The sequence below is a fragment of the Nuphar pumila genome, chromosome 16 (genome assembly GCF_984573655.1).
Source record: "Nuphar pumila chromosome 16, dmNupPumi1.hap1.1, whole genome shotgun sequence".
In the NCBI taxonomy this organism is placed as follows: Eukaryota; Viridiplantae; Streptophyta; class Magnoliopsida; order Nymphaeales; family Nymphaeaceae; genus Nuphar; species Nuphar pumila.
Window position 1 is genome coordinate 80867353 of NC_143264.1, and position 24504 is coordinate 80891856.

At 40.2% G+C, this 24504-nt stretch overlaps 3 protein-coding genes across 3 annotated transcripts; 2 read left to right on the top strand and 1 right to left on the bottom strand.

The window, feature by feature from the left end:
* The first annotated feature begins 1472 nt into the window (after positions 1-1472).
* LOC149813811 (uncharacterized) lies at positions 1473-5860 on the top strand. Its single transcript, XM_089990848.1, has 6 exons — positions 1473-1791; positions 3371-3611; positions 3885-3996; positions 5065-5158; positions 5365-5465; positions 5546-5860. Exons 1-6 carry the CDS (start codon positions 1674-1676, stop codon positions 5693-5695), a joined length of 816 nt encoding a protein of 271 aa, XP_089846974.1. The 5' UTR covers positions 1473-1673; the 3' UTR covers positions 5696-5860.
* Positions 5861-7964: 2104 nt separating this feature from the next.
* Positions 7965-11241, top strand: LOC149813812 (protein RETICULATA, chloroplastic-like). Its single transcript, XM_089991210.1, has 7 exons — positions 7965-8312; positions 8403-8501; positions 8593-8813; positions 9158-9227; positions 9479-9558; positions 9999-10063; positions 10814-11241. The coding sequence occupies exons 1-7, from the start codon at positions 7965-7967 to the stop codon at positions 11005-11007; spliced, it is 1077 nt and encodes a 358-aa protein (XP_089847336.1). The 3' UTR covers positions 11008-11241.
* Positions 11242-19029: 7788 nt separating this feature from the next.
* Positions 19030-20380, bottom strand: LOC149813813 (RING-H2 finger protein ATL11-like). The gene has a single exon (XM_089991644.1). The coding sequence runs from the start codon at positions 20025-20027 to the stop codon at positions 19227-19229; it is 801 nt and encodes a 266-aa protein (XP_089847770.1). The 5' UTR covers positions 20028-20380; the 3' UTR covers positions 19030-19226.
* Between the last annotated feature and the right edge of the window lie 4124 nt (positions 20381-24504).

Here is a 24504-nt window from a genome sequence, read left to right on the forward strand (position 1 = left end):
GATCCGGACCCGTAATGGCTAAAGAAGGTCCTACTTTGAGATTGATCCAACCAGGATCTTTCCCAGCCCTCACCCAAGCCCTGCCAGGACAATTGAGATGAAGAAAATGATGGGAGATAAAAGGATTTAGGAAAATGACTGCACTTCCAGGAAATCATTGTTAAAAAAGGATATTTGCATGATTTTCTAAAGCAAGTGTTTAAGAAATGCCTTGGAAGCATAAGAGAAAGCGAGTAAAAACAAAAATAGAAATGAGTAGAAAACGCCATAAAGTATAGTTAAAAACTATAACTTTACTTACGCAGAATTTTAATTTTGTAATAAAAAATGTTCATTATATATATATCACTTTTTTATTTAAAACATATAGTTTTAAAAAGAAAACACAATTCTTTTAACATGAAAAAGGTTAGTTTGGTGCTTTCAAAGCAAGCTTCCAAAGTTTTCAGAAGTTGGTAATTGTGAGCAAGACTAACATGAGCTAATTGCAAATGTTGGTGATGATTTTACTAGTTGTGGCAGTTGAAGTATTGGGTCTTGGCTAGGATTGAGAATGAGACGAGTTTTTGTTTTTTTCAGCACGACAAATATCAGCATTTTTTTTTAAATGCAAAAAATGTGATACTTTGATTGCTGTTGAAAACGTTAAATATTGCTTAAAAATAATTCTTTTCATCTTTAAATTCTGTATAGACACATTTTTACTGATATTTTACCAATAAAATGAGAAAAAAATTTATTGGCACACTGAAAATTGTTTCCAGTTATTGTTCCGTATTTTTGCCAGTATCTTTCACAGGGCATTTAAGATAAAAACCATGATGGCAAACAGGGCACCATGTGCGTGTACACGCAAACATCTCACTAATAGCATAAAAGCAGAGAAGTACATCTCATCGCAATTATAACGGCTTCAGAAAGAGATGAATAAAGGAAAACTATATGAACTTTTGATTTCTCACAGAGACAAAGAGAACGTCAGCGTACATGTATTGACAAAGACTTTAACATGTGCATAAGTTTCCCCTATGGCGGGAAAAAGGAAAAGGTGGCTACTTGACTCTTTTTCCTTGTTCATGGTATTACTATTTCCCAAGGATAAAAACGAGTCGCCCAGACTTTGCTACGTGAAGACTCTCTCTCTCTCTCTAAGTCCAACAAATCAATCATAACTACCAAGTATCAGCCAATCTAGGCACATAAGAGAGAGTTGGTTGGACTTGAAGAGAGAAGTAATCTTGGTTATTGGTTGATTGAGAGAGAGAGAGAGGAGCAGGCGGGCTACGTTGTTTCGTTCTTGGAGTTCCTTGTGCAAGGAGGTCCCCTTTCCCTCTTCCCATTCCCAAGTCACAACACCAACGCGTAGACGGCCCCCTCTCCCTCTTCCTATTCCCAAGTCACAAATAGACGGGACACACCCGCTCTCTCTCTCTCTCTCTCATCGTCAAGAATCTCTACGTGTTCTGCCAAATAACTTTCTACATTGTGTCCCTCTCTCTTTCTCTCAATGCCCGCTTTCTATTCTTCATAACCCAACAGGCTTCTCTTGTATCCTCATCCCTAATTCCCTCCCTACTACCCTTTTGGTCTCCACCATCCTTTCTTTTTTCTCCTTTCTCTTCATTGAAACCTTGAAACCTTGAAACCTTGAAACCCATCTCTCTCTCTAGAAGATGAAGAAGAAGCTCAACCAGCTGCAGAAATTCTCATTACCCAAGAGTTGCAGGCAACGGAGAAGCGGCGGAACGAAGCCTCGAACCGAGTTCAACGACTCTGTGTGGTCTTCCCCTGGTTCGGCTTTCTTCCCTTTCTGTTTACTATCCCCAAATCGCAGAATTCTTTGTTTTTCGATTTTGGGGCATATCATAGTTCCCGTAATTACTCATGGGTGGTTCTCTGTTTATCCTACCGTTGATTGCTTTGGTGTGATCTCCCTGCGCTTGGGTTTCCCTAATTTTGTGAATCCCACATCTTATGGGAGATATTTTTCTTGTTGTGTTTATCTTGTTATCTTGATTCAGGAAATCTTCGATACCAATTTGTCGCATTTTATTCTTTTCTTGATTTCTTGCAGGCATGTATTGTTTTTGTTATGGTTGGTTTACGAATCAATACTTCAGAAAATTTTCCATGTTTGTGGTGATTGAGCTATTGCCTACTATGCTTGTAGGATTCTTGCCCTTTGTCTCCATCTTCTTACAGTGCGGTTTTTAGTCATTGTTTTTGTGCCAGCTATAATAGTCTTAATATGAGCCCAAGTATCCAATCATATGCTTAATATAAGTGCAAATTGTTGTTGTAGATGCTGAATTTTCATGGGAAATGCTCGTCTTTCCTAGTAGGATTGGTTCTGCAATGAAACTTTGACGAGCCTTTTTTATAGTTAATTTTCTTGTTCACCTGGTGTTAGAACTTGAGCCTGTTGTTGTCAAATAAATGGTTTCACAAACAATGTAGGTATATCAACCAAAATTTTCTTGTTCATTTATGCTGACTACTTCCACCTGGTTGATTTGAATCCACCAGTATGTAATGTTACCTATTTCTTGATCTCATTGTCTTGTGACTGAAAATTGCAACCATGGTGGAGTCCCTGACCTCAGAGCCATCTTGAATCTATAAATTGGCTCTCCAAACATGTCGATAATGGAATGGATGTATTCAGGTCTATGGATCATATGCCTACCAATAATATTTCTCATGTATCAGTAAACATGCAAAGAAAATTCATTGTCTCACTCCAAATCTGACTACCTCAGTGTGTTTGAATTCAAGCAGGAACGAGGTGATCTAGCCAATTTCCAAGTTTTAGCTAAGTTAGAGCATTAGGCGACAGTCATTATCATTTTGACTTGTTTGGGTCTCAACCAACATCAGTTGCAACTGTTCATATACTAGCTTCTTGCTGTATAATGATTTCTTTTTACAAGAGTCTGAAATAACCCTGCTGTAGAGAATTTTATGTGTTTAAATAAATGGATACACTATGGGTGGATAATGTGGATTTTTTTTTCAAGGTTGCAAATATTTAATTATTTTTTGCTTTCATCCTTTAATTAGTCTGTTCAGGCTTTGTTTCCAGATTTTCTGAAACATGCTTTCTCTTGATTCTACTATGGGAATAACATGGATGTTGTTCTGATTCCTCTGAACAAGTTATTGACTGATAGACAACAGTTGTATGTGTTTTGCTGCATAAAATCCTTCCAAATAGCCAGATTATTTTGTTGTGTGCAATTGTTCTTCATTATGTCCACTAAGTGAAGTTTGAGATACGCTATATACCTCTAACACAAATCGCTTGCCAAAATGATATTCATTTATTTATTTGTTTTCAACAGTGGAATGCTTAATGCATTTGGTGCAACAGGTTCTGCCCTTGGATCCTTAATTTGCAAAGAGGGTATGCCCACCATCACAACTGCTAGCAGGGGTGGAGGAGTTTATCGTCCTGCTCTAGGAGATAAGGGGAGAATGAAGAAATTTTCTCCAGTTCATTGTATTCCAGAGGATGGAGGGGATATGGTACCATTCACAAATTTGTTAAACACTCACCTTATAGAAGTTGAATCAGTTTCTCAAAAGGAATTGTTGGGTACCACTGTTAATGGGTTTGTCTCATTCTTTATTACATATTTGTCTTGTGGACGTATCTTTTGCTTGCACTTGCTCATGAACTGTGTGGATGCCCTTATCTAATGTTTAGGATAACTGCCAATTTTGTGCTTCTGCCAATGTTCAACCTTCAAGATGGGTCATTATGGTCCTATATCTTTACTTTTGGTTAATTACAGAACTGATATGGAATCAGATGTTTATATTTCATCCATTTTGCCCAATGGTGTAAGTAAGACAGATCAATTCATGATATTTATCATATACAGGTCAAAAGAGCAAGATGGTGATGGAAAGCTTGATGCTGATTTCTCATCCACACCATTTAATTATACTCCAGATAAAGCAAACCATGGAACCACCAGCAACAATGATGTCCAGGTAGCTCCTGGGGTTGAGGTGTGGGGAAAAACTGCTTATGATAAGTAGACTATGTATATTTACTTAATTTGAAAGCTGTATTTGGGATAGTGTTTTCTTAATTCCATTGTATTTCAGTTTAATTTATTCTTATGTTGCAAATGAAATGTTCCCAGATCATGGACAATAATAAAGTTCCAGAATGCCCAAGCAGTCAGTGTGTCTTAGTGTGATTTTATGGAAATAGCGAACAGTAAGATTTGTGGTGATTCTTAAGTACACAAATGGATGGTTTCTGGTCTTCTTAGGCTGATTTGTTCTCGTGTCCCAACTTAATTTGCAGACTGAAGTTCTTTTTTGCTTTTTCATTTCCTTTTTGTTCTTCAGTGCTTGTGTTGATTCTGTCAAAGATTTGCACCAATTTAATGATGTAAGTCTGAACTTAGTATGCCATATTATCTTTTCAAAATTACTAATAAAAAATGCGGACATGTAGTTTTTGCCATATTGAATTGCTAATTTTTAAAAAGGTGATGTATCTTGTTTTATAAGCTTGGAACTAGGCCATTGGTTTACTTGAAAAGTATTACTTTATGGAAGTTAAGAGTAAACATCTGTGGGTTGTCAGTATGCTGCGACTAATGTTAATGGTTGAGCAAGCACCACCGCGTGAAGATTCTGTAGCACCTTTATAGCCAGATAAATGGATGATCTTCTTCTTCCTGGCTATCTGCGGAGCTACAAAGCATGAAGTGTGCTTGATCAATGAGTTTAGGCCAAAACTATTGTGCATGTGTTTATGAGTGCTTGAGCTGTTGGCCTTGTTTACTCCAAGAGTACATTGTTGGTATTCTTTCTCCCAGAGGCTGCAGATGTTGTGTTGTTATATGTTTCTGGAAGCAGCAGAATGCTACAATAATCAGGAGCATAGACATTATGCATCCAAACAAATTGACTTGTGTTGAGCTGATTAAAAATTTTTAGTGTTTCAAAGAAAGGATCTGCAATGCATGTGACCTTTTCAAGATGCTCATTGTTCTTAGCCTTCAAGCATGTACTCACTTGAGTATAATTTGTTTCCTTTTCAAGGCTTTGCATAGAAATGGGTCTGTTGACTCATTCTCAGATTGGGGTAGAGCAACTGATATGCTGAGAACTCCACTCCAACTTCATGAATTATCTGGTATGCATTTCTGAAGTTTGTTTACTTTTATAGATTTCCAAATATTAGCACTCCTTTGGGTTTTGTTGTTCCCTGATCATTCTTTCCCTAAGCTAATCCATGTTGCCTGTACAAAAATGCTATAAAGTCAAATTGGGTCAACAGGCTTTGTTTGAAGACCAAAAAAAATGTTTTGCTTATGTCCTGTTCCCTTATTGGTGCATCAGATGTAGCTAGAGGGAGTGCATCTTGTTCAAGCAGAAGTGAGGATGATGAGAATGAAAGAGGAAGGGGTAAAAGAAAGCGGAAGCCGAAAGTTCATTTCGATGTGAGTTTTTTCTTCAGAATTTGTGTTTACTTGAATCTTCCTTTTGGAAATCCCAAAATGATTCCTACGGATTGTGCTAGGAGACGACGTTTTCAACAAAGTCTGTGAAGAAATTACGTAGGTTGAGGATCATGCGCTACCTTGGGCTTGTTGCTCCGCCTGGCTCTCCATTTTCTGTGGCTTCTCATGTAAGAGCTGCTTGCAAGTCACGCAGAGTTCTAAGAGTTTAACTCTCTCTCATGTTGTTTCTCATTTCTCTTTTTGTCTTTCTACAAGTATTGGCTGGCTAGGTTGAGATTGCAAAAGACAAGCCAATTCTATTTGTGTAAAGGAATGTGTTTTTCATTATTAAATAAAGTTGTCCTCCGCTCTCTGAGGATTAGCTGTTCATTCCATTCAAACGTTCGTTTTATCTTTCTTTCCTGGATAGATTCTACCTCAGTGGAGTTAAGTTGCCTTCACAGGTAAGCCCATCTTTTTGTGCCTGCTAATAGCTTTTTTTTTTTATATTTACATGGATAAACTGCCACCCGGATCAGAGACCTAGCCGCTCTAGCTCTGCCTGCCGTACTTATGATCACTGTCCTGGCAGCATAAAAGTTAATGGGCTTGCCCCTTGCCTGCTAATAGCTTTTAGCATGATCATATTGACCAAGTGATGTTTGCCACATTCTAACTTCCAATCAAATTCTACTCGTGTGAAATCTTCATTTCCCACAATGTTTGAAGTAGATTGTAAGGTGTTGTTGCATTCTCTTAGAGAAACCAGTTCTACTGCTTTGGCAAAACTCATGCGACACTGTCACACTGCACAACAGAATAGATCTCTATCTTTTCTTTGGATGCTCACGTGTTTATAATCCATTAATCAAGCATCCTTTACTAAAACTGCTTTTGGAACTGCCTTGGGATCGCAGGAAAAGCACTGGGGTTATTCGATTGCCTGTGTCTACTGTTTCAAAAGCTTTCCTGTTAGATGCTAAATTTCATCTGTTATTGCTTGACGGTGCCATTTCCAAGTCCAAGTTTGTGCTTGAAGATGGCAAAACTGGACCCTGCGAGTGTTACATGATTGATTGTGGCTTCTACAATTGCGTTCAAATGCAAAACCGACTTGGGGTCTGTTTGTTTCATTCCCATGAAAGGGAAGGGTCTTTCATGAGAAAGAGCACAAATTTATAAAAAACCTGCCTGCTGAGCCGGCTGATTAAAGTTCTTTGTAAGGGAAAGGGAAAGGATTTACACATGAAAAGAGGAAGGTGGTGGGAAAATCTGAGGCCCACTCTTGAGAGCATGGCACTTTTCCATTACAATGTTTGGGTGTTTGTCTCACTCACAGTACGAAAGGGAGGGAAAGAGATGCCAACTCAGCAATTTCCCATGAAAATTGCACGACAAATTCAATTAGTAACAGTGGCTGTGAAAGGAATCGAAAATTCAAGCTGACATTATCATCTTGCCACGTGAGCAAATAGCGGTATTCAAGCATTAACGAAGAAGGTGCTAGAGGTTTATGGGAAAACGATATAGCTGGTAATTTGTATGAAAACGCCAAAAAGGTCCAATCATTTAACTCGAATTAGCCATCTGTGTGTGTGACAGAAGCACCCCCCTAATCACTGGACAGAAAATTGTAGCTTAGTTACTTTGCCGTTTGGCGACTAGTAGGACTAAAACCGGGTTGGATTAGGCCAATTTGGGATTGTTCCACACCCACATCTATCTAAGATGAGGGTGGAAACACGTACAGTTCAGCAGTAGGTGGGATACATGTGCTTCTGTAACGAGCAAGATCAATCCATAACTAATCCATTTATACACCATATCATTATTTTATTTATTTTAAAATATGATGCGTAGCATATAAAAAAATTGAGGTAGCATGTGGTTGGATCGGGATCTGGGTCCATCTTGACTATTATTCGCATGGACTATATCCCTATTTATATGCAGTACTGCTGACATTCAATGCGCAACCCAGTTTCTATCTATATGGACATTTGCATGAAGATCCATATCCTTGAAAACGGATGTGGGTGTCAGGTGAACATTTTCTCCCTGAAAAGGGGAATCAAGATTTCCAGATATTTCTGGAATTTCCATCAAGTTTGGACTCCCTCTACCAGGAGAGAGAGAGAGAGAGAGAGAGAGAGAGAGAGAGAGAGAGAGATTTACCTTTTGTTATTGGTTTCACATTTGAAGTCGTATTCCCCTCTCTAAGCGAATCTCTTCTTTCCCTCCCAACAGAAAAAAAGGAAATATATGCACTGAATAGCATTCCTCATTTATTGAAAGAATTTGTGCTTAACAGAGGGAATATCTTCTATTTTAGATTTTAAAGCTCGGTGTGCTGCATCAAAGTCTTCATGAAGCATTGGAGGTCTCTCTTCTCCTCATTTCATGCTTTCTTCTACCATGACTATTGGTACCATGACTCTCACTAACCATTACAAGCATTTTCTCACACCCCCCAATCATAAACTCTACCACGGCAACAAAATGAGTGCAAAAGGAGAACACCAACGTTCAGATTTGAAGTTTAATGTGCTCAAGTGCAACAGCCATCATCATGTTGATGGACATTTGACTAAAGAAAGTGATGGTGGTCGTGGCAGCAATATTGGTGGTGGTGGTGGAAGAGGAACGGGAAACGGTGGTGGTGGATGGTATAATGGTAACAGTGATGAGAAAGGCAGAGGAGATGAACCAGTTAAAATGACTTTGAGCTTTGAAGATGTGCTTAGAGAAATTGAGTCTAGAGGTACCATCTTGCCAAAAGACATGATGTATACTGCCAAAATGTCAGGAATTGACAAATTGGTTTTGCAGCAATATTTTCATTTACAGGTATATGATTAGTATTTCCTTTTTTATACTTTTTAAAGCATAGCCATGTGATATTATCAGTTTATGTGCTTCTGCTCTTTAATGTTGTAGGAAGCCAATTGGATTCTCAAATGGATAATTCAAGTCTTCCCTTTTCTGCGTGATCGCATGCTGGCAGATCCAAGATTTTTTGTGAAAGTTGCAGCAGAGGTACCTGTTTCTCACTTTTATCTTATGCATTTCTTGAAATCATCTCTTTGCTGAACAGTAGCAGGAAACTTTGTTGGCTTATGATGTGTAGATTGCTGTTGAATCAATTTGTGTAACCTTTGCCGAAGTTCAAAAGCGTGGGAAGGATTTTTGGAAAGAATTTGAACTGTATGCAGCTGATCTTGTAGTGGGAATTGCAGTTGGGATTGCTTTGGTTAGCTTGTCTGCTCCAGCAGTTCAATTTGGATCTCGAGTCATGAAGGGTGGGTTTGCAGGTTGGATTGGTCATGCTGTTCAGAATTTACCAAGCAGGTATGCTATGATCAAGCTTTTGCTACCAATATTTATTAGAATTAGTTCTTAATATGTCTGTGTTTATATGTTTTGTGGGGACTCGTCAATTAAAAGCATAGCATTCTTCATTCTATTCCATGCAACCAACGCTATGATATTGATAAAGATGTATTCTAACGTAAGGAATTTAGTGCAGCTCTCATCTGATCATGCCACCAACATATGACATGATGAATGAAGTCCAAGTTTTCTATAAATGACATGCATTACCATGCACATCTGTACATGTTTTCTGAAAACGATTTGAGTTTTTTTCCATTTTGAACTTTTAATTATTTCTTCCACTGAATATAAATCTTCAGCATATTTGAAGCTGATGGGCCAGGAAAGAGGTACACACTTGCAGAGAGGATCCTGACTTACTTTTACAAGGTTACTTGTTTTCTTCCATTATCCAAATTAGGTCATTGTGATTCTTTTATTATCTGCTAAAATGGAATGCATGCCTTACTGCCTGTTTTGCTCAGTGAACTGTTGATTCCAAAATTATCTTTTGTAACAATTCATTGTTTATCTTTCAATGCTTATCATGTGTTATGTGGAAACATTGCTAGAACTCATATAAGAAACTAATACTCTTTTTCATTTTTCTTTTGTGTTTCTCTGATGACCATTGAGACCAGGGCATCCAATATGGAGCGGCTGGTTTTGTATGTGGGATTGTAGGACAAGCTCTGGCAAATAGCATCATGCGCATCAAAAGGTATAATTTCATCTATCTACCAGATATCTTTGTTTCATATATGTTTTGTTAACATATGTTAAAAGTTAGCCTTGTAAATTTGATGGATGATGGCATCAATGGCCTTGTAACAAACAGTAATCTGTGCAATTGGATTTAGCGATTCTCCGATTTTTCTCTCAGCAACGGAACATAATAATTTCTTGCACAGTAAACAAAAGTTCTGTTGTCAGCTGACTGAATGCCAATCTCCATATTACGTGTTCACCATGTTGCCTAAATGCATTAGTGCAGTTCTAAAATATAATCTTTATTTGTACCTGTTCTTGTGGTGAATGTAGCTATGGCCAAGTTAACATTTTGCCCTCATTTTTTATTATAATGTTTTAGTTGAGAACCATGAAATATACTGAAATTTCAGAAGCAATAACAGTTTTACATTGAAATATACAATTGTGCAGGAGAATTAACACATCAGAAGAAAATATACCAGTGCCTCCACTGCTTCAAACAGCAATTCTATGGGGTAAGGCTTTCTAGTAAAGGGGCAAAAAGTAGCATTGCAAAAATCAGACAGCGAAAAATGAAAACAAATTTTCTTCTCTTTTTTTTTTGTTGAGGATTGATAAATACTCTGTTTAAGGTCTACATGTTGATTAATCTCTAACTGAATCATGCATGTCATTGCAATGTATTAAATCTTTTCAAAAAATATATAAAACAGTTAATTTACAAAGAGCCTACAGCTCACAACTGACCTTTCCTGTTGCCATTTCATCTGCTATTTGCTGGAAAACGACATTAATAGTCCATTTCACTCTAGTATTATCTCAATTTGAAACAAACAAACAAATAAATTTGACATATGTGAAATAACAGAGAATGCTTTGCCAAACAAAAATGCCGATTAGCAAAATCTTTGCTTCGTGATGTGGTCTTGCTTTTACCGAGGTTATGCAAGTTAAGAATTAGCCCTGTACGAGTCAAAACTTTCCCATTTTAAAAACTGAAAATGAACAGCGGACCTGAGCATGATGCTGGAACTTTAAAGGGCTTCTTATCCGAAGGATGACTGCCAATTTTGAAGAGTGAAATTCATATCCCAAAATGGAGCACCCCCATTTACTGTTTCTCTGACTAATCTTCTGATATCCATTTTAGAGTAGTTTCATAACGTTAACTTTTTCCAAACTTGACACGCAATATTGTTTTAGTTTACTGCTCAAGTAAAGCCTATGTTTCCAGCAACTGATGCAGGACTCTCCTCTTTGTCTAGGCACTTTTCTAGCAGTGTCCTCCAACGTGCGTTATCAACTTGTTGCAGGGCTGGAACAGGCAGTAGAAGCAGCACCACTGACAAAGAGGTTCCCTCCAATTGCTCTGGTGTTCACTCTCGGAATAAGATTAGCAAACAATGTGTTTGGCGGGATGCAGTTTGTAGATTGGGCTAGATGGTCAGGAGTTCAGTAAGACGAAACTTCTCCGCCGCAGAGTATGTGAGCCTTCATGAGATCATCAGACATCGAAAACCTTCTGTTCTTCTCACTTTGACAATGTATGCTTCCTACCATTGATAACGACATTTCCAACTAATCAAGCTTCAGGACTTCCATATTTCTTCTTCCTTTATGAAATGTCAACTCCTGTGAATTGTTATAGAACACTATGTAACAATTGTAAGCTAAGTGACTGCATATGTCTCTACTAGTGTTTCAATCACACATCTTTCATTCTTCTCAAACTTGAAAGTCACCAACAAACAAAACAGCTGAAAAGAAGCTGAAAGCTGATGAACCAGTCATTACTATAGGTAATTATTAATTCGTTCCAAATGGTTTTCAAAAATCCAACTTCATGAATAAACACAGGAGTGACAAAAAAAATCCCAACGATCAGTGTCCTTATATGTGACAAGATGATCATCTTCCAAAGTTCCAACATGGAGCTAACGGATTTGTGGAATAGATAGAATCTACATCCAATACAGCACACTTGAGAACATATTACTTCCTCTAATTGCTCTCAATGGTATTGAGTACCCAACGAGGCCGTGAAATTGTCCTTCGCCATCAACGACGGAAAAACAGTTGCCAGGATTCGCCAACTGTGAATACAGAAGCAGCAGAGAGGGTTCTGCTTAACACCCCTGCGTTCGAATAGGTTCAGCTGAAAGCAAAATGGTGCAGACTATTGAGGATAGGAGCAGAGTACTCCCCCATCTCTTAATACCAAGCTTTCCTTTGCATGTAACACCCATCTGGGTTTATCCAGAAAACGAAGAAACAAGTGAATTTAAGCGCGAGGGGGAGGACAAGGATGAGATTGGCGACGACCACCATCGAGATTCCTCGCCACCACGCCATGTGGAGCTCGGCGAGGCTGCGGGCAAGGTAACAGCCGGGGTTGGCCATCTCAGCCGGTGTGGGATGGTCGGCTGGGGGTGGTGAGTCCGAGATTGTTGCGGGTGTCTTGAATTCTGGATCCTCTTCGAAAATATTTTGTTGACCATCCAATGATAAGTTTCAATGGGGTTTGTGGCGGTACCCGGGGCTAGTATAGATATGTTTAGTTTTGTAATTTTTTCGTTTTTATACTGGCTAAGGTTGTATGTCTTTCGTCATATTTATAGCTGCTTCTGTTTCGGGTGTATTGAAGATTAGAGTTCTACTGGCCTCTGTATTTTCTCACATTTTGCTAATGGATTTTTGTTCTTTTGCTCGTTCACGTAGACTTGAGTGCAGAACCACATAAATCTCGTGTCTTTCTTTTCTTCTCTTTATCTTGTGTTTTTGCTTAGTTTATGTTGTGGGTTGCATAACAGAGATCGTTGATGATTGAGTGATGGGTCCGGCTCGAATAGGGTACTTCCCCCGCTGGTTGTTCTAACTACCATGTTTAACGAAGGTGGTGGCGTCTGTGGTGGAGTTGCAGGAAAGAGATGGTGGCACTGATGGTGGTGGTTGTTTGTATTTGGTGGAGGAGTTGCAGGAAGGTGGTGGTGGTGGCGCTGGTGGGATAGAGAGTTGGGTTGGTCTTTGACTTAGGAAGCTGAGAGAAGGGGGCTGAGAAATGTGGGGCAGGGTTAGGTCATGTGGGCTTCGATGCTATGGACAAGACACGTCACGATTAGGGGTGGCAAAACCTGACACGACCCGCCAACCCGACCCAGGCGGGTTCGGGTTGGGCTTAAGCCAACCCGTTTAATAAACTGGTCGACCCGCGTAACCCGTTTATTAAACGGGTCGGGTTCGGGTTGGGGGTATGCCAATCCGCCAACCCGGCTGACCCGTTTAATAAACGGGTTAAGCGGGCGGCTCAACCCGCCAACCCGACACGATTGCCACCCCTAGTCACGATGCACCAGGTGACACGCTTAACGTGTACAAGTGTTATTTTATGTTTTTAGTAGCTTTAAAAATATATTTAATAATAAATATGTTCGCATTGTATTTAAAATACCAAAAGTGTTTTTAATCAATTAAATAATATTATATCCTATTTTTTATAACCTGGTGTCCGTGTCTTCGTGACGTTGATTGAGGTGGTTACCAATTCCTAGGGGCATTTCGATTTCATGACAATGAACAATGCAATAATTAGGGCTGGGAGCCAATGAGCCCAGCTTGGGCTGCTCGGGCTCGGCTAGCTAAGGATACGTCCCTGTCTAGGCTGGGCTCGTTAGCTCGTCAAGAGCCGAGCCGAGCCGATGACATTAGGAGCTGAGTTTTGCGAACCGATCACAAGCTGATTTATTTTTATTTTAAAGTGTTTTTACAGCTTAATAATATATAACATTTATATAATATACATATAATATATAAATATATATTATGTAAAACAAGCCGAACCGAGCCTAGCCTAGCTTGTCATGTTCATAGTGACAAATATCATGAGATTTATGAAATTCTAGTGATAATATTGCAACAAATTGCCTGAAAGTTTAAAACTGTATTTTCTCAGGAGATTTTCAAAATATCATGAGATTTATGAAAAAACATAAAATACCATGATTTAAATATGATATTTACGTTTTAAATCGTGAAAAAATGTGTATTTTTATTTTTAAATAATTTTTACTAATATTTTCTCATAAAAAATATTTTATATATAATATAATTTAATTTGTTTTTTTATTTCCAAGATTTTTCTGAAAAAAATGCGAGATTTATGAAAAAATTTCAAATTCTCACAAGTTTTTAAAAAACAAGATTTTGTTGGTTTTAACTAGGGGTGGCAAAATCTGACATGGCCCGCCAACCCGCTTCTTAGCCGGGTTCGAGTTTGGCTTAAACGGGTTTGTGTCGTAAATGGGTCAACCCGTTTACTCGAACCCGCCCGCCATTCCGTTTACCCGACCCCGACCCGCCTGCCAACCCGTTTACCCAAACCCGAATAATTATTCCAAAACCGAACAATTATCTCATTCCCAAAAGAAAGGTTGCCACATAACCAGATTTTGGAACGCATATCAGAATTTACAGATAAAAGCATACAGATTAACTTATAAACAAACACACATCATTCCTCGTCATCATTTCTTTTCAGAACACCCAAATAGAAATGCACCAACAAGAAGAAGAAACACAAACGGGAATCTGAAAACACCCATTCCCCTTACATAAAAGAAAGCCACAAGACGAGAGAGAGAGAAGCGAAATGAGTAAAAAGCAAGAAACTTACGACCCAAGAACCTGAGTGAGCGTCTTAATATAGCTATTGATGATCTCGTCCCTGGTGGGGTTTCCCTCGGGAGGCTCCACGACGATGAGCCCAGTGCTCGAAATCGCACCCATCCAACAGAATTGATCAAGCGCCCTAGTTGGGCGAAGAATCGTTGAGGGACGAAGTGGTCGAGAAGCACCGCACACCTATCACCAAAACCCGCACGATTTCCGACAGCGCCACAAGGGAACGAAGGGGGAATCCAAAGGGCTGCGAATGAGCGACGGTCGAGAAGGAGGACGAGGACCTCGAAGACTTGGTGGCCACGCCGTGACAGGAAGATATAGGGGAAGCAAACGCCCTCTTGAGAAGATGGGATTTCCCCAAGATTGTCGACGCCATCGCAGATGGGGACGAGAGAGGGAAGACGAGGAAATGGGTTTGGAGAGGATACCCTAAGACTCTCTTAAACGCGCCAACCCGACCCGACCTGTTTAATAAACGGGTCGGGTTTGTATTGATGTATGCTGACCCGCCGACACGACACGACACGATTGCCACCCCTAGTTTTAACGTTTATGTTCATGCTCGGCTCATTTACCCGGTGGCTCGATTTGTTGAGCTTGATTTTCTAGCTGAGCCGAACAACGAGCTGCTCTCCTTGTTTCCTAGCCCCATCAATAATTGTGGGGAGATGTGGGTTAATAAAGTTTGTAGGATGAGAATGATTAGTACATGTTACCCAGGGGCCACGTGGTTGGTAGGAGCTGTCAGCGCACGACTCCCTGTGGTGGAACGTTGCAGGTTCAAAACCCCTGTGGTAGGTTGAATAATAATTGGTGGGGTCTGACTAATCCCAGCCCGCCTTTAAAAAAAAAGAATAATTAGGACGATGCAGCTGACACACTAAAAATGTGCAGTAACATTGGGTACTCCTCACGGTATTAACATCAAGGATATCTCTGATGCCGGCAATAGCAAAGTGCTCAGGCTGCCAACAATAGATCAGTGATTCGATCCCTAATGTCTCTAGTTCACTCCACTGTGTATGACCTTCTTTCACTTTCCTCCTGCTATTTTATTATTACTTCTCCACTCTTTATGCATAGGGATGGCAGTAGAAGGAGGAAACCGGGTCCCGCCCGGCCTCGATCCGTTTGGACCGAGGATGAAGGATATGAAACGGAGATGAAGGTTAAAATCAAAACCCGTGCAGAGATGAACTTACGCTTTTTCCCGTCCTACCCCATCCCCATCCTCGATCCCGCCTTGCCCTGCCCCGCTCCGTCCCTCATCCTTCTTTAGAGATAGTAGTGGACCGAGGGGAAACGGAGCCCTGCCCTGCCTCGCCCAGTTTGGACCGAGAATGGAGGACATGAAACGGGGATGAAAGCAGAGATGGAGGTTAAAATCAAAACTCCTGCAAGGATGAAGAGTAGGATTTTGAGACAGGGCGGGGGTGGAGACCTTGTCCCCCGCTCCGGTCCACTGCCATCCCTATTTATGCATGCAAATTTTGTTGCATTTTTGTATCAGGAAAGTGGATAATTCTTCTTGATCATGAGCCTTATTAACTTTCAGTTTTTTAGTTCTCAAAACTGGTTTATGGAGGGAAGCCATGTCCATGATCCAGAAACTCAAGCAGCTTCATGTAATCTGAGATTGTTGTTGATAAGGGATAAGCCTCTGCTTGTCAGTTTAATTTGGTGTTTGGCTTTGAACCCTGATTTGAACTGAACTTGGACCTTGGACACTGACCCCTCTTTGACAAGAGTGACCTGCATGTATGTCCGTCACTCAAAACAACCAGTCATTGATGCATGTTTTCCAACAAATGAAGCCCGCATTCAGTGGCTAACAAACACATTAAAGTAAAAGCAATCATGAAAGGGAAAAGACAAGGACAACAATTAATATCATAGGCCGTGAGGCATTCCTATCACCAAATTTTACAGAGCAAAATTTGGCAGAGATGTTTTGTACCCTTTTTATGTAGGTCCCGCAATTCTTTTCATATGTTTGATCCCTTTTTTTTTTGTCACGCCCTTGTTTTTCTGTTGTGAGACATTTTTTCCCCAAAATGTGGGTGAAAAAAGTGAGACCCCAAGGGGGTCTGGCTTTTTCTCTATAATGTTTGATTCCCCAAGTTTTTTGTCAATGATGTATTGTTGTTGTTATCAAACAGGACCTTAAAGGAAAAAAAAGAAGAGTTCCTTCCACCAGCTTTTTCTCCATAGTAACCACTTGGATTTGCAAGGCTCTGCCCCCGGCTTGTATAAGCCCGTTAAGTACTTAGTAATAAATATATTTTAATTGTATTTTACATCACATAATTTAGTGTGAAAAAAATGGTTGTAGCATAGCGGTGGCAGAGCCAAGAATTTAAACTAGGGTGGGCAAAAATGTATAGTAAAAATAAATAAAAAAATAATAATAACATGTTTTAAAAAAATCAAACAATTATTCTAAAATATACATTTTACAATTGACATCATCAAATTTTTATATTTGAAAAATAATTCATAATTGATTCATTGCTAATTATAAAAAAAATAGCAATTGATAAAGATCACAAATCTCTCTAATTGATATAAAAACCAAAAAAAAATAAAATCCCTAATACTCTAACCAAAATCAAACATTCATTATTCATAGATTCCTGCATTCGAGAGAGAAAAACCTTAAAATCATAATTAAACGTTCATAAAAATTTAAAAAAAAATCGAAAACCTAATTAGTACAAACATCATAAATTATGGATTTATGCTAATTGATAAAAAAATCCTTAATATTCCACTAAAAACAAGCACTTATGAATCATAGATTCATGCCTATGCCTAGTGGTAGTTTTTAAAAACTCTAAAACTATAACCAAGCATTTATATTATTATAAAAAAATCAAATCAAAACCCTAAATCGTAAAAAAAACAATTTAAATATGTTAATTAAAAAAATAAAACCCTTAAAATTCTAACCAAAAATCAAGCATGCATTCATGGAATCATGTTTAACGTTGATTGAAAAAGAAACACAAAAATACCTAATAAATATTTATTTTATTTCAAAAATCAAAATAAAAAACTTAAATCCTCACAGAAATCATAGATTTAAGGGTTTGATAAGTGATAACTAAAATCAAGCATTCCACTAATGAAATCATATTTAATGATAATTGAAAAGAAAAAAAAAACACAAAAAACTAAACCCTAATAAAACTTTCACGTCATTTGGGAAAAAAAATCTAAAATCAATACCAAAAGTCCAAAAACATTCATAGATTTATGCTAACTGAAAAAGAAAAGCAAAACCCTTAATATTCTAATCAAAATAAAGCATTCATTACATGCCTAATCTTAATTAAAAAATATAAAAAACTTTAAAATCTTAATTAAACATTCATGTTATTTAAATTAAAAAACTAAATAAAGACCTAAGCCCTAACAAAAATCATAATTCGAAAAAAAAAACAAAAAGAAACAAAAGAAAAGAAGAAGAATATGATGAAGACGATGACCCAATGATCAGCCACCAGGGGCATGCACCGAAGAGGCCCGCTGAATGGCAAACTACGGCAAAGGTGAGAGAGAGAGAGGAATCAGGGTTAAGCAGGGGTCACCAAAAAGAGGTTGGGGTGGGTGCCATGACCCGATCTCTCATCAGGGTGGGCACTGACCCGACTTTCATTGGATCAGGGTGGGCACAAGCCCACCCTAACCTTAACCCTCTATTGGTGGGGTTTTCTGGTCAGGGTGGGCACTTGCCAACCCTGGCCTCAAAGTGGCTCGGCCATTGTTGCATAGGTATAAACATTTTTATTGTTTTCAGCTTTAAAAGCAATGTATTTTTTTACATGAGCCAATTCAAGCTCGCTCGGTCTATAATTAACAATATACTTTTTGTAAAACAAGCCAGCCCGCTAGTTTAGTTCAAGCTTGTATAATGTGCTCCAGCTCTGGATCGACTCCACAAAAATGAGCCAAGTTTGTTTGGCTCGTTTACCAGTTGTAGATGTAAGACCCGATGGGGCAACAGTTCCACTTTGTTTCGAAGTTCCAACTGAATCTGAATCTGTTTAGTCGGATTCGGTTGAGTAAACAGCATCACATTAATAATCAAATTTGGATTCAGTATACAGGTTTACGTTTGAGTCCAATTACAAGTAATGGGTATATCCCATTAGCTATTTAAGCTAGTCTGATCCAGTTTCAGTATTAGCCTTTTCCAACTGAATCCAATTAAGAGAGACTCAGTAATGACTACATCAAAACCTAATCCAACCCATTGGTATCCCTAAGTCCAAACCGAACTCTGGGCCCCATTGAGTCCCTAGTCAGAACCCTCACTTAACAACCTTGGCTAACCCCTTAGCAGCACTACCAAGCGAGCATTGTTAGTGCCACAAGTGAGAGCTATCAGTACTAGGAGTGAGCATCTATTAAAAGGGATAATAATGGCTACCCTCGCACCTGTAGGAGGAGCAAGCTGTTTCTTCACATTTTCATGATTTCTTTGTGCGAATCATGATCCAATTTAAATCGTTTGTTTAGTAAAAAACAAGCATTAGATCATTCAATCACGTTATATAAGTAGATTTTTTTTAAAGGTTTTAAATTTCAATGGTCCACAATGCATCAAATTGACATCATGTTTTTATACAGAAACCACTCGATCCAAAGTGCATTTCCTGATAAATAGACCATGTTGAATGCATCTGAAGAGTCAAATTGATCAAAAAGAAGCTTGCACCTATGAGTATCACCTAGAGAGTACAGTACCCTAGAGAGTAGCCAATAATTTTCCCTATTAAAATCGCAACCCAGACAACCCATAGCAGCAACAAACATGAGCATCCATAAAAGTTTATAAGCAAGCAACTTACAAGAAGGAACACATATAATACAACAACACAATAGAATGATGAACAAAAGTAAAAGGCTATTGAATAGTATTTACATGAAAAAAAAAACTCAGTCTACATTTATCCATTTGAGATTGAGCTTCCTAAGGACCACTTTCTCTCTCTAGCGTCAAAAGCTACAACTCCTCCTTGGTTGGTCCTCTTCCACCTCCTCAAGGCTACGTGATAAACTGCACCCGCTTCCGCACCTACGCAACCCCGACTCCGACTCTCCGGTCACCGGAAAACTCGCCACCCCGCCGACCACCACGACAAAAACCTCCTCTTGCACCCCATTTTCCGACGACCCACCAACCGAGGCAGCGGCCACCGCCTCTCTCTGCGGCTCCTTTGGTGGTGGAGGGGGAGGGACGAGAGAGGCACGGCAGAGCGGGCACGAGGTGTGGGAACAGAGCCAGGTATTGACGCAATCGGCGTGGAACAGGTGGCCGCAGACGGGCAAGACCTTCACCATCTCCCCTTGCTCGAACTCGCAGAGGCACACCGCGCAATCAGACTCGTCCTTCAACGAGGCCTTCTTGTAAGGGAAGGTGGGGAGAGAGCGGACGAGGCCCGGATCGAGGCCCTGGGACGAGGAGGAGGCGGTGCCGGACCGCCGGGCCCCGGCAGCGGCCGCCCGCCTGCGGAGCCGAGCGGCCTCGGTGGAGCTCTCCTCCGCGAAGCGGCGGACGTAGACGGAGAAGAAGCCCATGAAGAAGAGGGCGGTCAGGAGGACCAGGATGGTGACGGCCAGGGAGGAACTGAAGCCCGGGCTGACGTTGGTGTACGGGTTGCCGCCGGCGGAGGCGTTCTTGGTCGCGTTGTGGGGAGGCGGGGACGATGGCGGCGGCGGCAGTGGTGGTTGCTCTTGCTTTGATTCGCCATGGATGGTGGGTGTCGCTGATTCAGTGAGCAGCAGCCTGCTCCTCATTGAAATCGGGAGTTTTGGGGATGTGGTGTCTGAGAATTTTTGTCAGGGAAAGGCGATCGAGGGTTTTGTGATGTTGGTGCTGAGAATTTTGAGTGGGCAAAGGGTGACTCAAGAGTCTTGTTATGTTGGGGTTTCACAGAGAGAGAGAGAGAGAGAGAGAGAGAGAGAGAGAGAGAGAGAGAGAGAGAGAGAGATCTTCCTAGTCTAGCGTTAGAGAATTTTGAGTGGGCGGAGGTATGGGATAAGGAAGAGAGAGGCAGAGGGTTTCATAGTTGAGAGAGAGAGAGATTCTTTCTGCTGCAGCTAGAGAATTTATTTCGGTTGCAGCCTTGAGGATTTAAGAGTAGGAGGGTGGGAGGAGGAGGAAGAAAGACGCAGATTTGGATTTTGTGGAGCACCAGGGTTTGAGATTTTTTTCTAGAGAGAAAGAGACGGGGGGGGGGGGGGGGGTAAAATTCGACCGGTTTTGTACGCAACCATGGTTTAGATTTGGATGAAAACATCCCACAAAAACAACAAAGGGGGATGTGATGGCGGTTTTGAGAGAGAGAGAGAGAGAGGCATGCCACAAAAAGGCAGTGCAGTTACTGGTGACATGTTGCAACAGGGTGATTCATATCCGCATAGTGAAAGGCTGGAAGCTCAGTGAAATACAAGAACCCAATGGATTTGTTAGGTCCTTTTTTACTCCAGTTGGGCTCGGTTTGGCTAAGATTTGCGTCCAGTCATCCACTATACTCAATTGAAGATCAAACATGTTTCAAGGATCTAAATGAACTCATTAATACCCAACTTCAGTGTAAAGTTCCCTCCCGCATTGAACTTAGCTAGACTTGGGGTGACTTCTTTGAGATTGGGTTCCACCCTAATGATCAAAATCCAGGCAGCCACATAGAACAAGTTGCCCACTATGTGGGCACCTCTAGAAAGCGCAGTTGTGGGTCAAGGTTTGTTGCTATCCTACAACCAAATGAGTAAAAAATATCATGTAACTTTACATACCATCAAATATTCTTATATTTCTAATAAGTGGGAACTCTGAAACTGTTTGTTCTTATATTGGAATATGTTTCACATGAGATGTCCTTGTGTGTGGGACTGACTGACTATGGATGAGCACAGAAATCATGCTGTATGATTTTTTTATTATTCTTTGCCAATACACTGTTTATTGTTTAACAGCAGTGTTTAGGTGTACATATAAAATTAGTTATGACCATGACTTCTATCTTCTTATTTCTTATTTTTTGCCAATACACTTTTTATTGTTTAACAGCAGTGTTTAGGTGTACATATAAAATTAGTTATGACCATGACTTCTATCTTCTTATTTCTTATTTTTTGCATGACTTCTCTCTTGCACCATACACTCTTATTGTGAACAGTTATTGCACAAACCAGGGAAACTTCTAGATGATATGGATCTGATCCTTACAAGCCTCGAAGCTAACAACCAGAAAGCTCCACCATGTGCCAACAGAATCAGCAAACTGTTTTATTGTCCACGTTTTTAATTTTGATAATACAAATGAGAGAGAGAGAAAGAGAGAGCAGAAAGTAATTCAACATTACCACTCATGAAGATCAACAAAGTGTTGAACCCATGAACTGAACAAGAGCAAAAGCTAAAAACAAATAAAGAAAGCAGAAGAGAAAAGAACATCAGACAGATAAAACGGGCTCACGCCGAAGATGCTTGCCCAGATTGCGGCAAAGAAAAGATAGCGTTAGCATGAGGGAGCGGAAGATCACTAAGATGCATACGCAAGATCGCATAAACATCTACCAAGATTTTATGCACCAGGTTATGAGTGTTAACTGGAATATGACGAAAATGAGCATCGTTTCATGCCATCCAAACAAACCACCAAGAAGTAAGCAACCACGTCCGCCAGATGAACCTCCACATCTTGCTGCGCCTAATACAAACCGCCCCCAAGATCAGATCTAGCTCAAAAAACTCCTTAACAAATACTTCCGGATGCCTCCAGGTCCTGCTAAAGATTTCCACAAATATTGGGCAAGACCAGAACAAGTGAAACGTAGATTCTTCAACAGCCTGACAAAGCAAGCACCAACTCGGGAGCTGAATGCCCCACTTCTTTAAATTACTGCGGGTCTGGATCCTATCATGAAAAATTAACCAAGCCAGGACTCGAGAACGAGGAGAAGGACCCTTTGCCCAAAGCATATCCTCGGGCAACCAATCAGCCCCCGACGAGAGCAACGATCTATAGACTTTTTTTGTGAGAAACTCTCCGCTTGGCATCAAATCCCACAACAACCACTCACCAAAATTTTTGGAGTCCTCAAAATGGTCTCTAAAACAGGCTAAAGCCCTCAACCACGATTTACGCAAGTGCGAGACAGCCAAACCTCGGGTTTTCAGACGAACCGAGATAAGATCTAGAGCCTCATATTTAGCAAGAAGCAAACTAGCACAAGGGTTATTCGGTTGATGGGCCAACCAACATTGCTTGGCGACAAGAACAATGCTTCGCAGTCTGGGCGCAGGAATGCCTAAACCAGTCATACGCCGAGGTAAGACCATTGAATGCCAACCAATCAAATAACGTTTACCCTTGAGTTGACACCCAGACCATAGAAAACCTGCCAGCAAGCGTGTGAGCTGCTTCTCTACTCCCACAGGCATCACAAACATAGACGTGAAAAATTCTGGAATAGTTGAAAGAACATGTCTGACTAAGGTTAGACAACCAGTGATTGAGAGATAAGACGACTGCCACGAAAGCAATTTGCGCTTCACTTTTTGAAGCGTCGGAGCCCAAGCAGCTGAATTGAGGTGCTTCACTTGTAACGGCAAGCCCAAATACATAATAGGCAAGTAAAAAATAGTGCAATTAAAAATTCTCTTTCCAGCTGCAAGCATATTGGCATTAACATTGAACATGGTAATAGAGTATTTGCTCTCATTTAGAGAAAGCCCGGATAGAGAGAGAAAGAACTGAATGATAAGCTTGAACCTAAGCATCTGTTGAACATTTGCACGACCAAAAATGATCATATCATCAACATAAGTAAGAATATGACTCAGGAAGTCGGAAACCTGCAAAAGTTCAATGAAATCCAATACAACAGTCCGCTTAAGCAAGACCACAAGACCCTCAGCAATTGCATTGAACAACAAAGGCGAGAGGGGGCACCCTTGCCGCAAACCCCGTCCCAGCTTGAACCGGTCTCCTCTAATACCATTGATATTTAACATAGCCTGGGCATTTAAGACCAACTCTCTCACCCAACCAGAAAAACGACGACCAATACCGATGTTTGCTAACATTTGAAATAAGAATGACCAATGCACAGAGTCAAAAGCTTTATGAAAGTCCAACTTAAGAACAAAGTAAGGTTGACCGCTATGCTGCAAGGAATGAACAACCTCGAATGCCATGATGAACGAGTGTTGTACCCTCTTATTACGGATAAAGGCAAACTGAGAGTCTGAAAAAATCTGGTTAGCCACCAATTTCAACCTATTCGCCAAAACCTTGACAAACATCCGATAGAGAACACTCATAACTGAGATTGGTCGGAATCGAGAAATATCAACGGCCTCATCATCTTTCGGAATGAGCGAAATAATAACAACATGAAAATGATTAGGCAGTCTGGAGTTACAATGAAACTCATCAAACATGCTCACCATGTCTGATTTAACACAATCCCAAAAGATTCTAAAAAAGTCGACATGAAACCCGCCAATGCCAGGCGCTTTCCAACCTGACAGATCCTTAATGGTCGTAAAAATATCATCGTCAGAGAACCTTCTTTGCATAGATCTGGCTTGCTGAGGCTGAATTGAGCCAACTAGGATATTGCCAAGGACACCCTCCACAGTTAACGAAGCAGAATATAAGTCCTTAAAGTATAGCGAGACTGTCGGAATAACGTGTTGATTGAGATAAGAAACACACTCAATGGAGATAGAAGGAACAATCTTCCTCCTATGACGATGAGAAGCATATGAGTGAAAAAATTTTATGTTGCCATCACCAACTGCAAGCCATTTCACCCTAGACCTTTGCTTCCAACGAATTTTCTCTTTGACCCTCCAGCTTTTCAAGAGCATATTTAATTCTAAGGACCTGGCCTGAGAAGTTGCAAATCAGAAAGAGAGTCAGGAGATGACATATACTGATACAACGCAGAAATCTCTTGCTCCCATGCGGCCATTTGCTGGAATTTCTCCACCTTACGACTATAAAGCCAAGCTTTGATATCCTTAGCTAGACGAGAAGGTTTATTTTGAACCCGGAGCGCTGCCCAATGCTCATCAACAGTTTTGTTCCAAGAATTTGTAAAACTGAGAGAAAATCTGGCTCATGAAGCCACCATTCTTCAAACGCAAAGCTCCTGGTGGGTTGAAAGTCATCCTCCCACTGAGTGATGATCTGCCCATGATCCAAGATAGAGGGAGCAAACAACACACACTTAACGTCGGGAGTGAGGTCCAATAAAT

Excerpts from the sequence above, each read along its gene's own strand:
- LOC149813811 (XM_089990848.1), top strand. The coding sequence starts at position 1,674 with ATGAAGAAGAAGCTCAACCAGCTGCAGAAATTCTCATTACCCAAGAGT. Across the intron at positions 1,792-3,370 it reads CTCTGTGTGGTCTTCCCCTG|GTTCTGCCCTTGGATCCTTA; the intron begins GTTCGGCTTTCT and ends TTGGTGCAACAG. Across the intron at positions 5,159-5,364 it reads CCAACTTCATGAATTATCTG|ATGTAGCTAGAGGGAGTGCA; the intron begins GTATGCATTTCT and ends TTGGTGCATCAG.
- LOC149813812 (XM_089991210.1), top strand. The coding sequence starts at position 7,965 with ATGAGTGCAAAAGGAGAACACCAACGTTCAGATTTGAAGTTTAATGTG. Across the intron at positions 8,502-8,592 it reads TTGTGAAAGTTGCAGCAGAG|ATTGCTGTTGAATCAATTTG; the intron begins GTACCTGTTTCT and ends TATGATGTGTAG. Across the intron at positions 9,228-9,478 it reads TCCTGACTTACTTTTACAAG|GGCATCCAATATGGAGCGGC; the intron begins GTTACTTGTTTT and ends CATTGAGACCAG.
- LOC149813813 (XM_089991644.1), bottom strand. The coding sequence starts at position 20,027 with ATGAGGAGCAGGCTGCTGCTCACTGAATCAGCGACACCCACCATCCAT.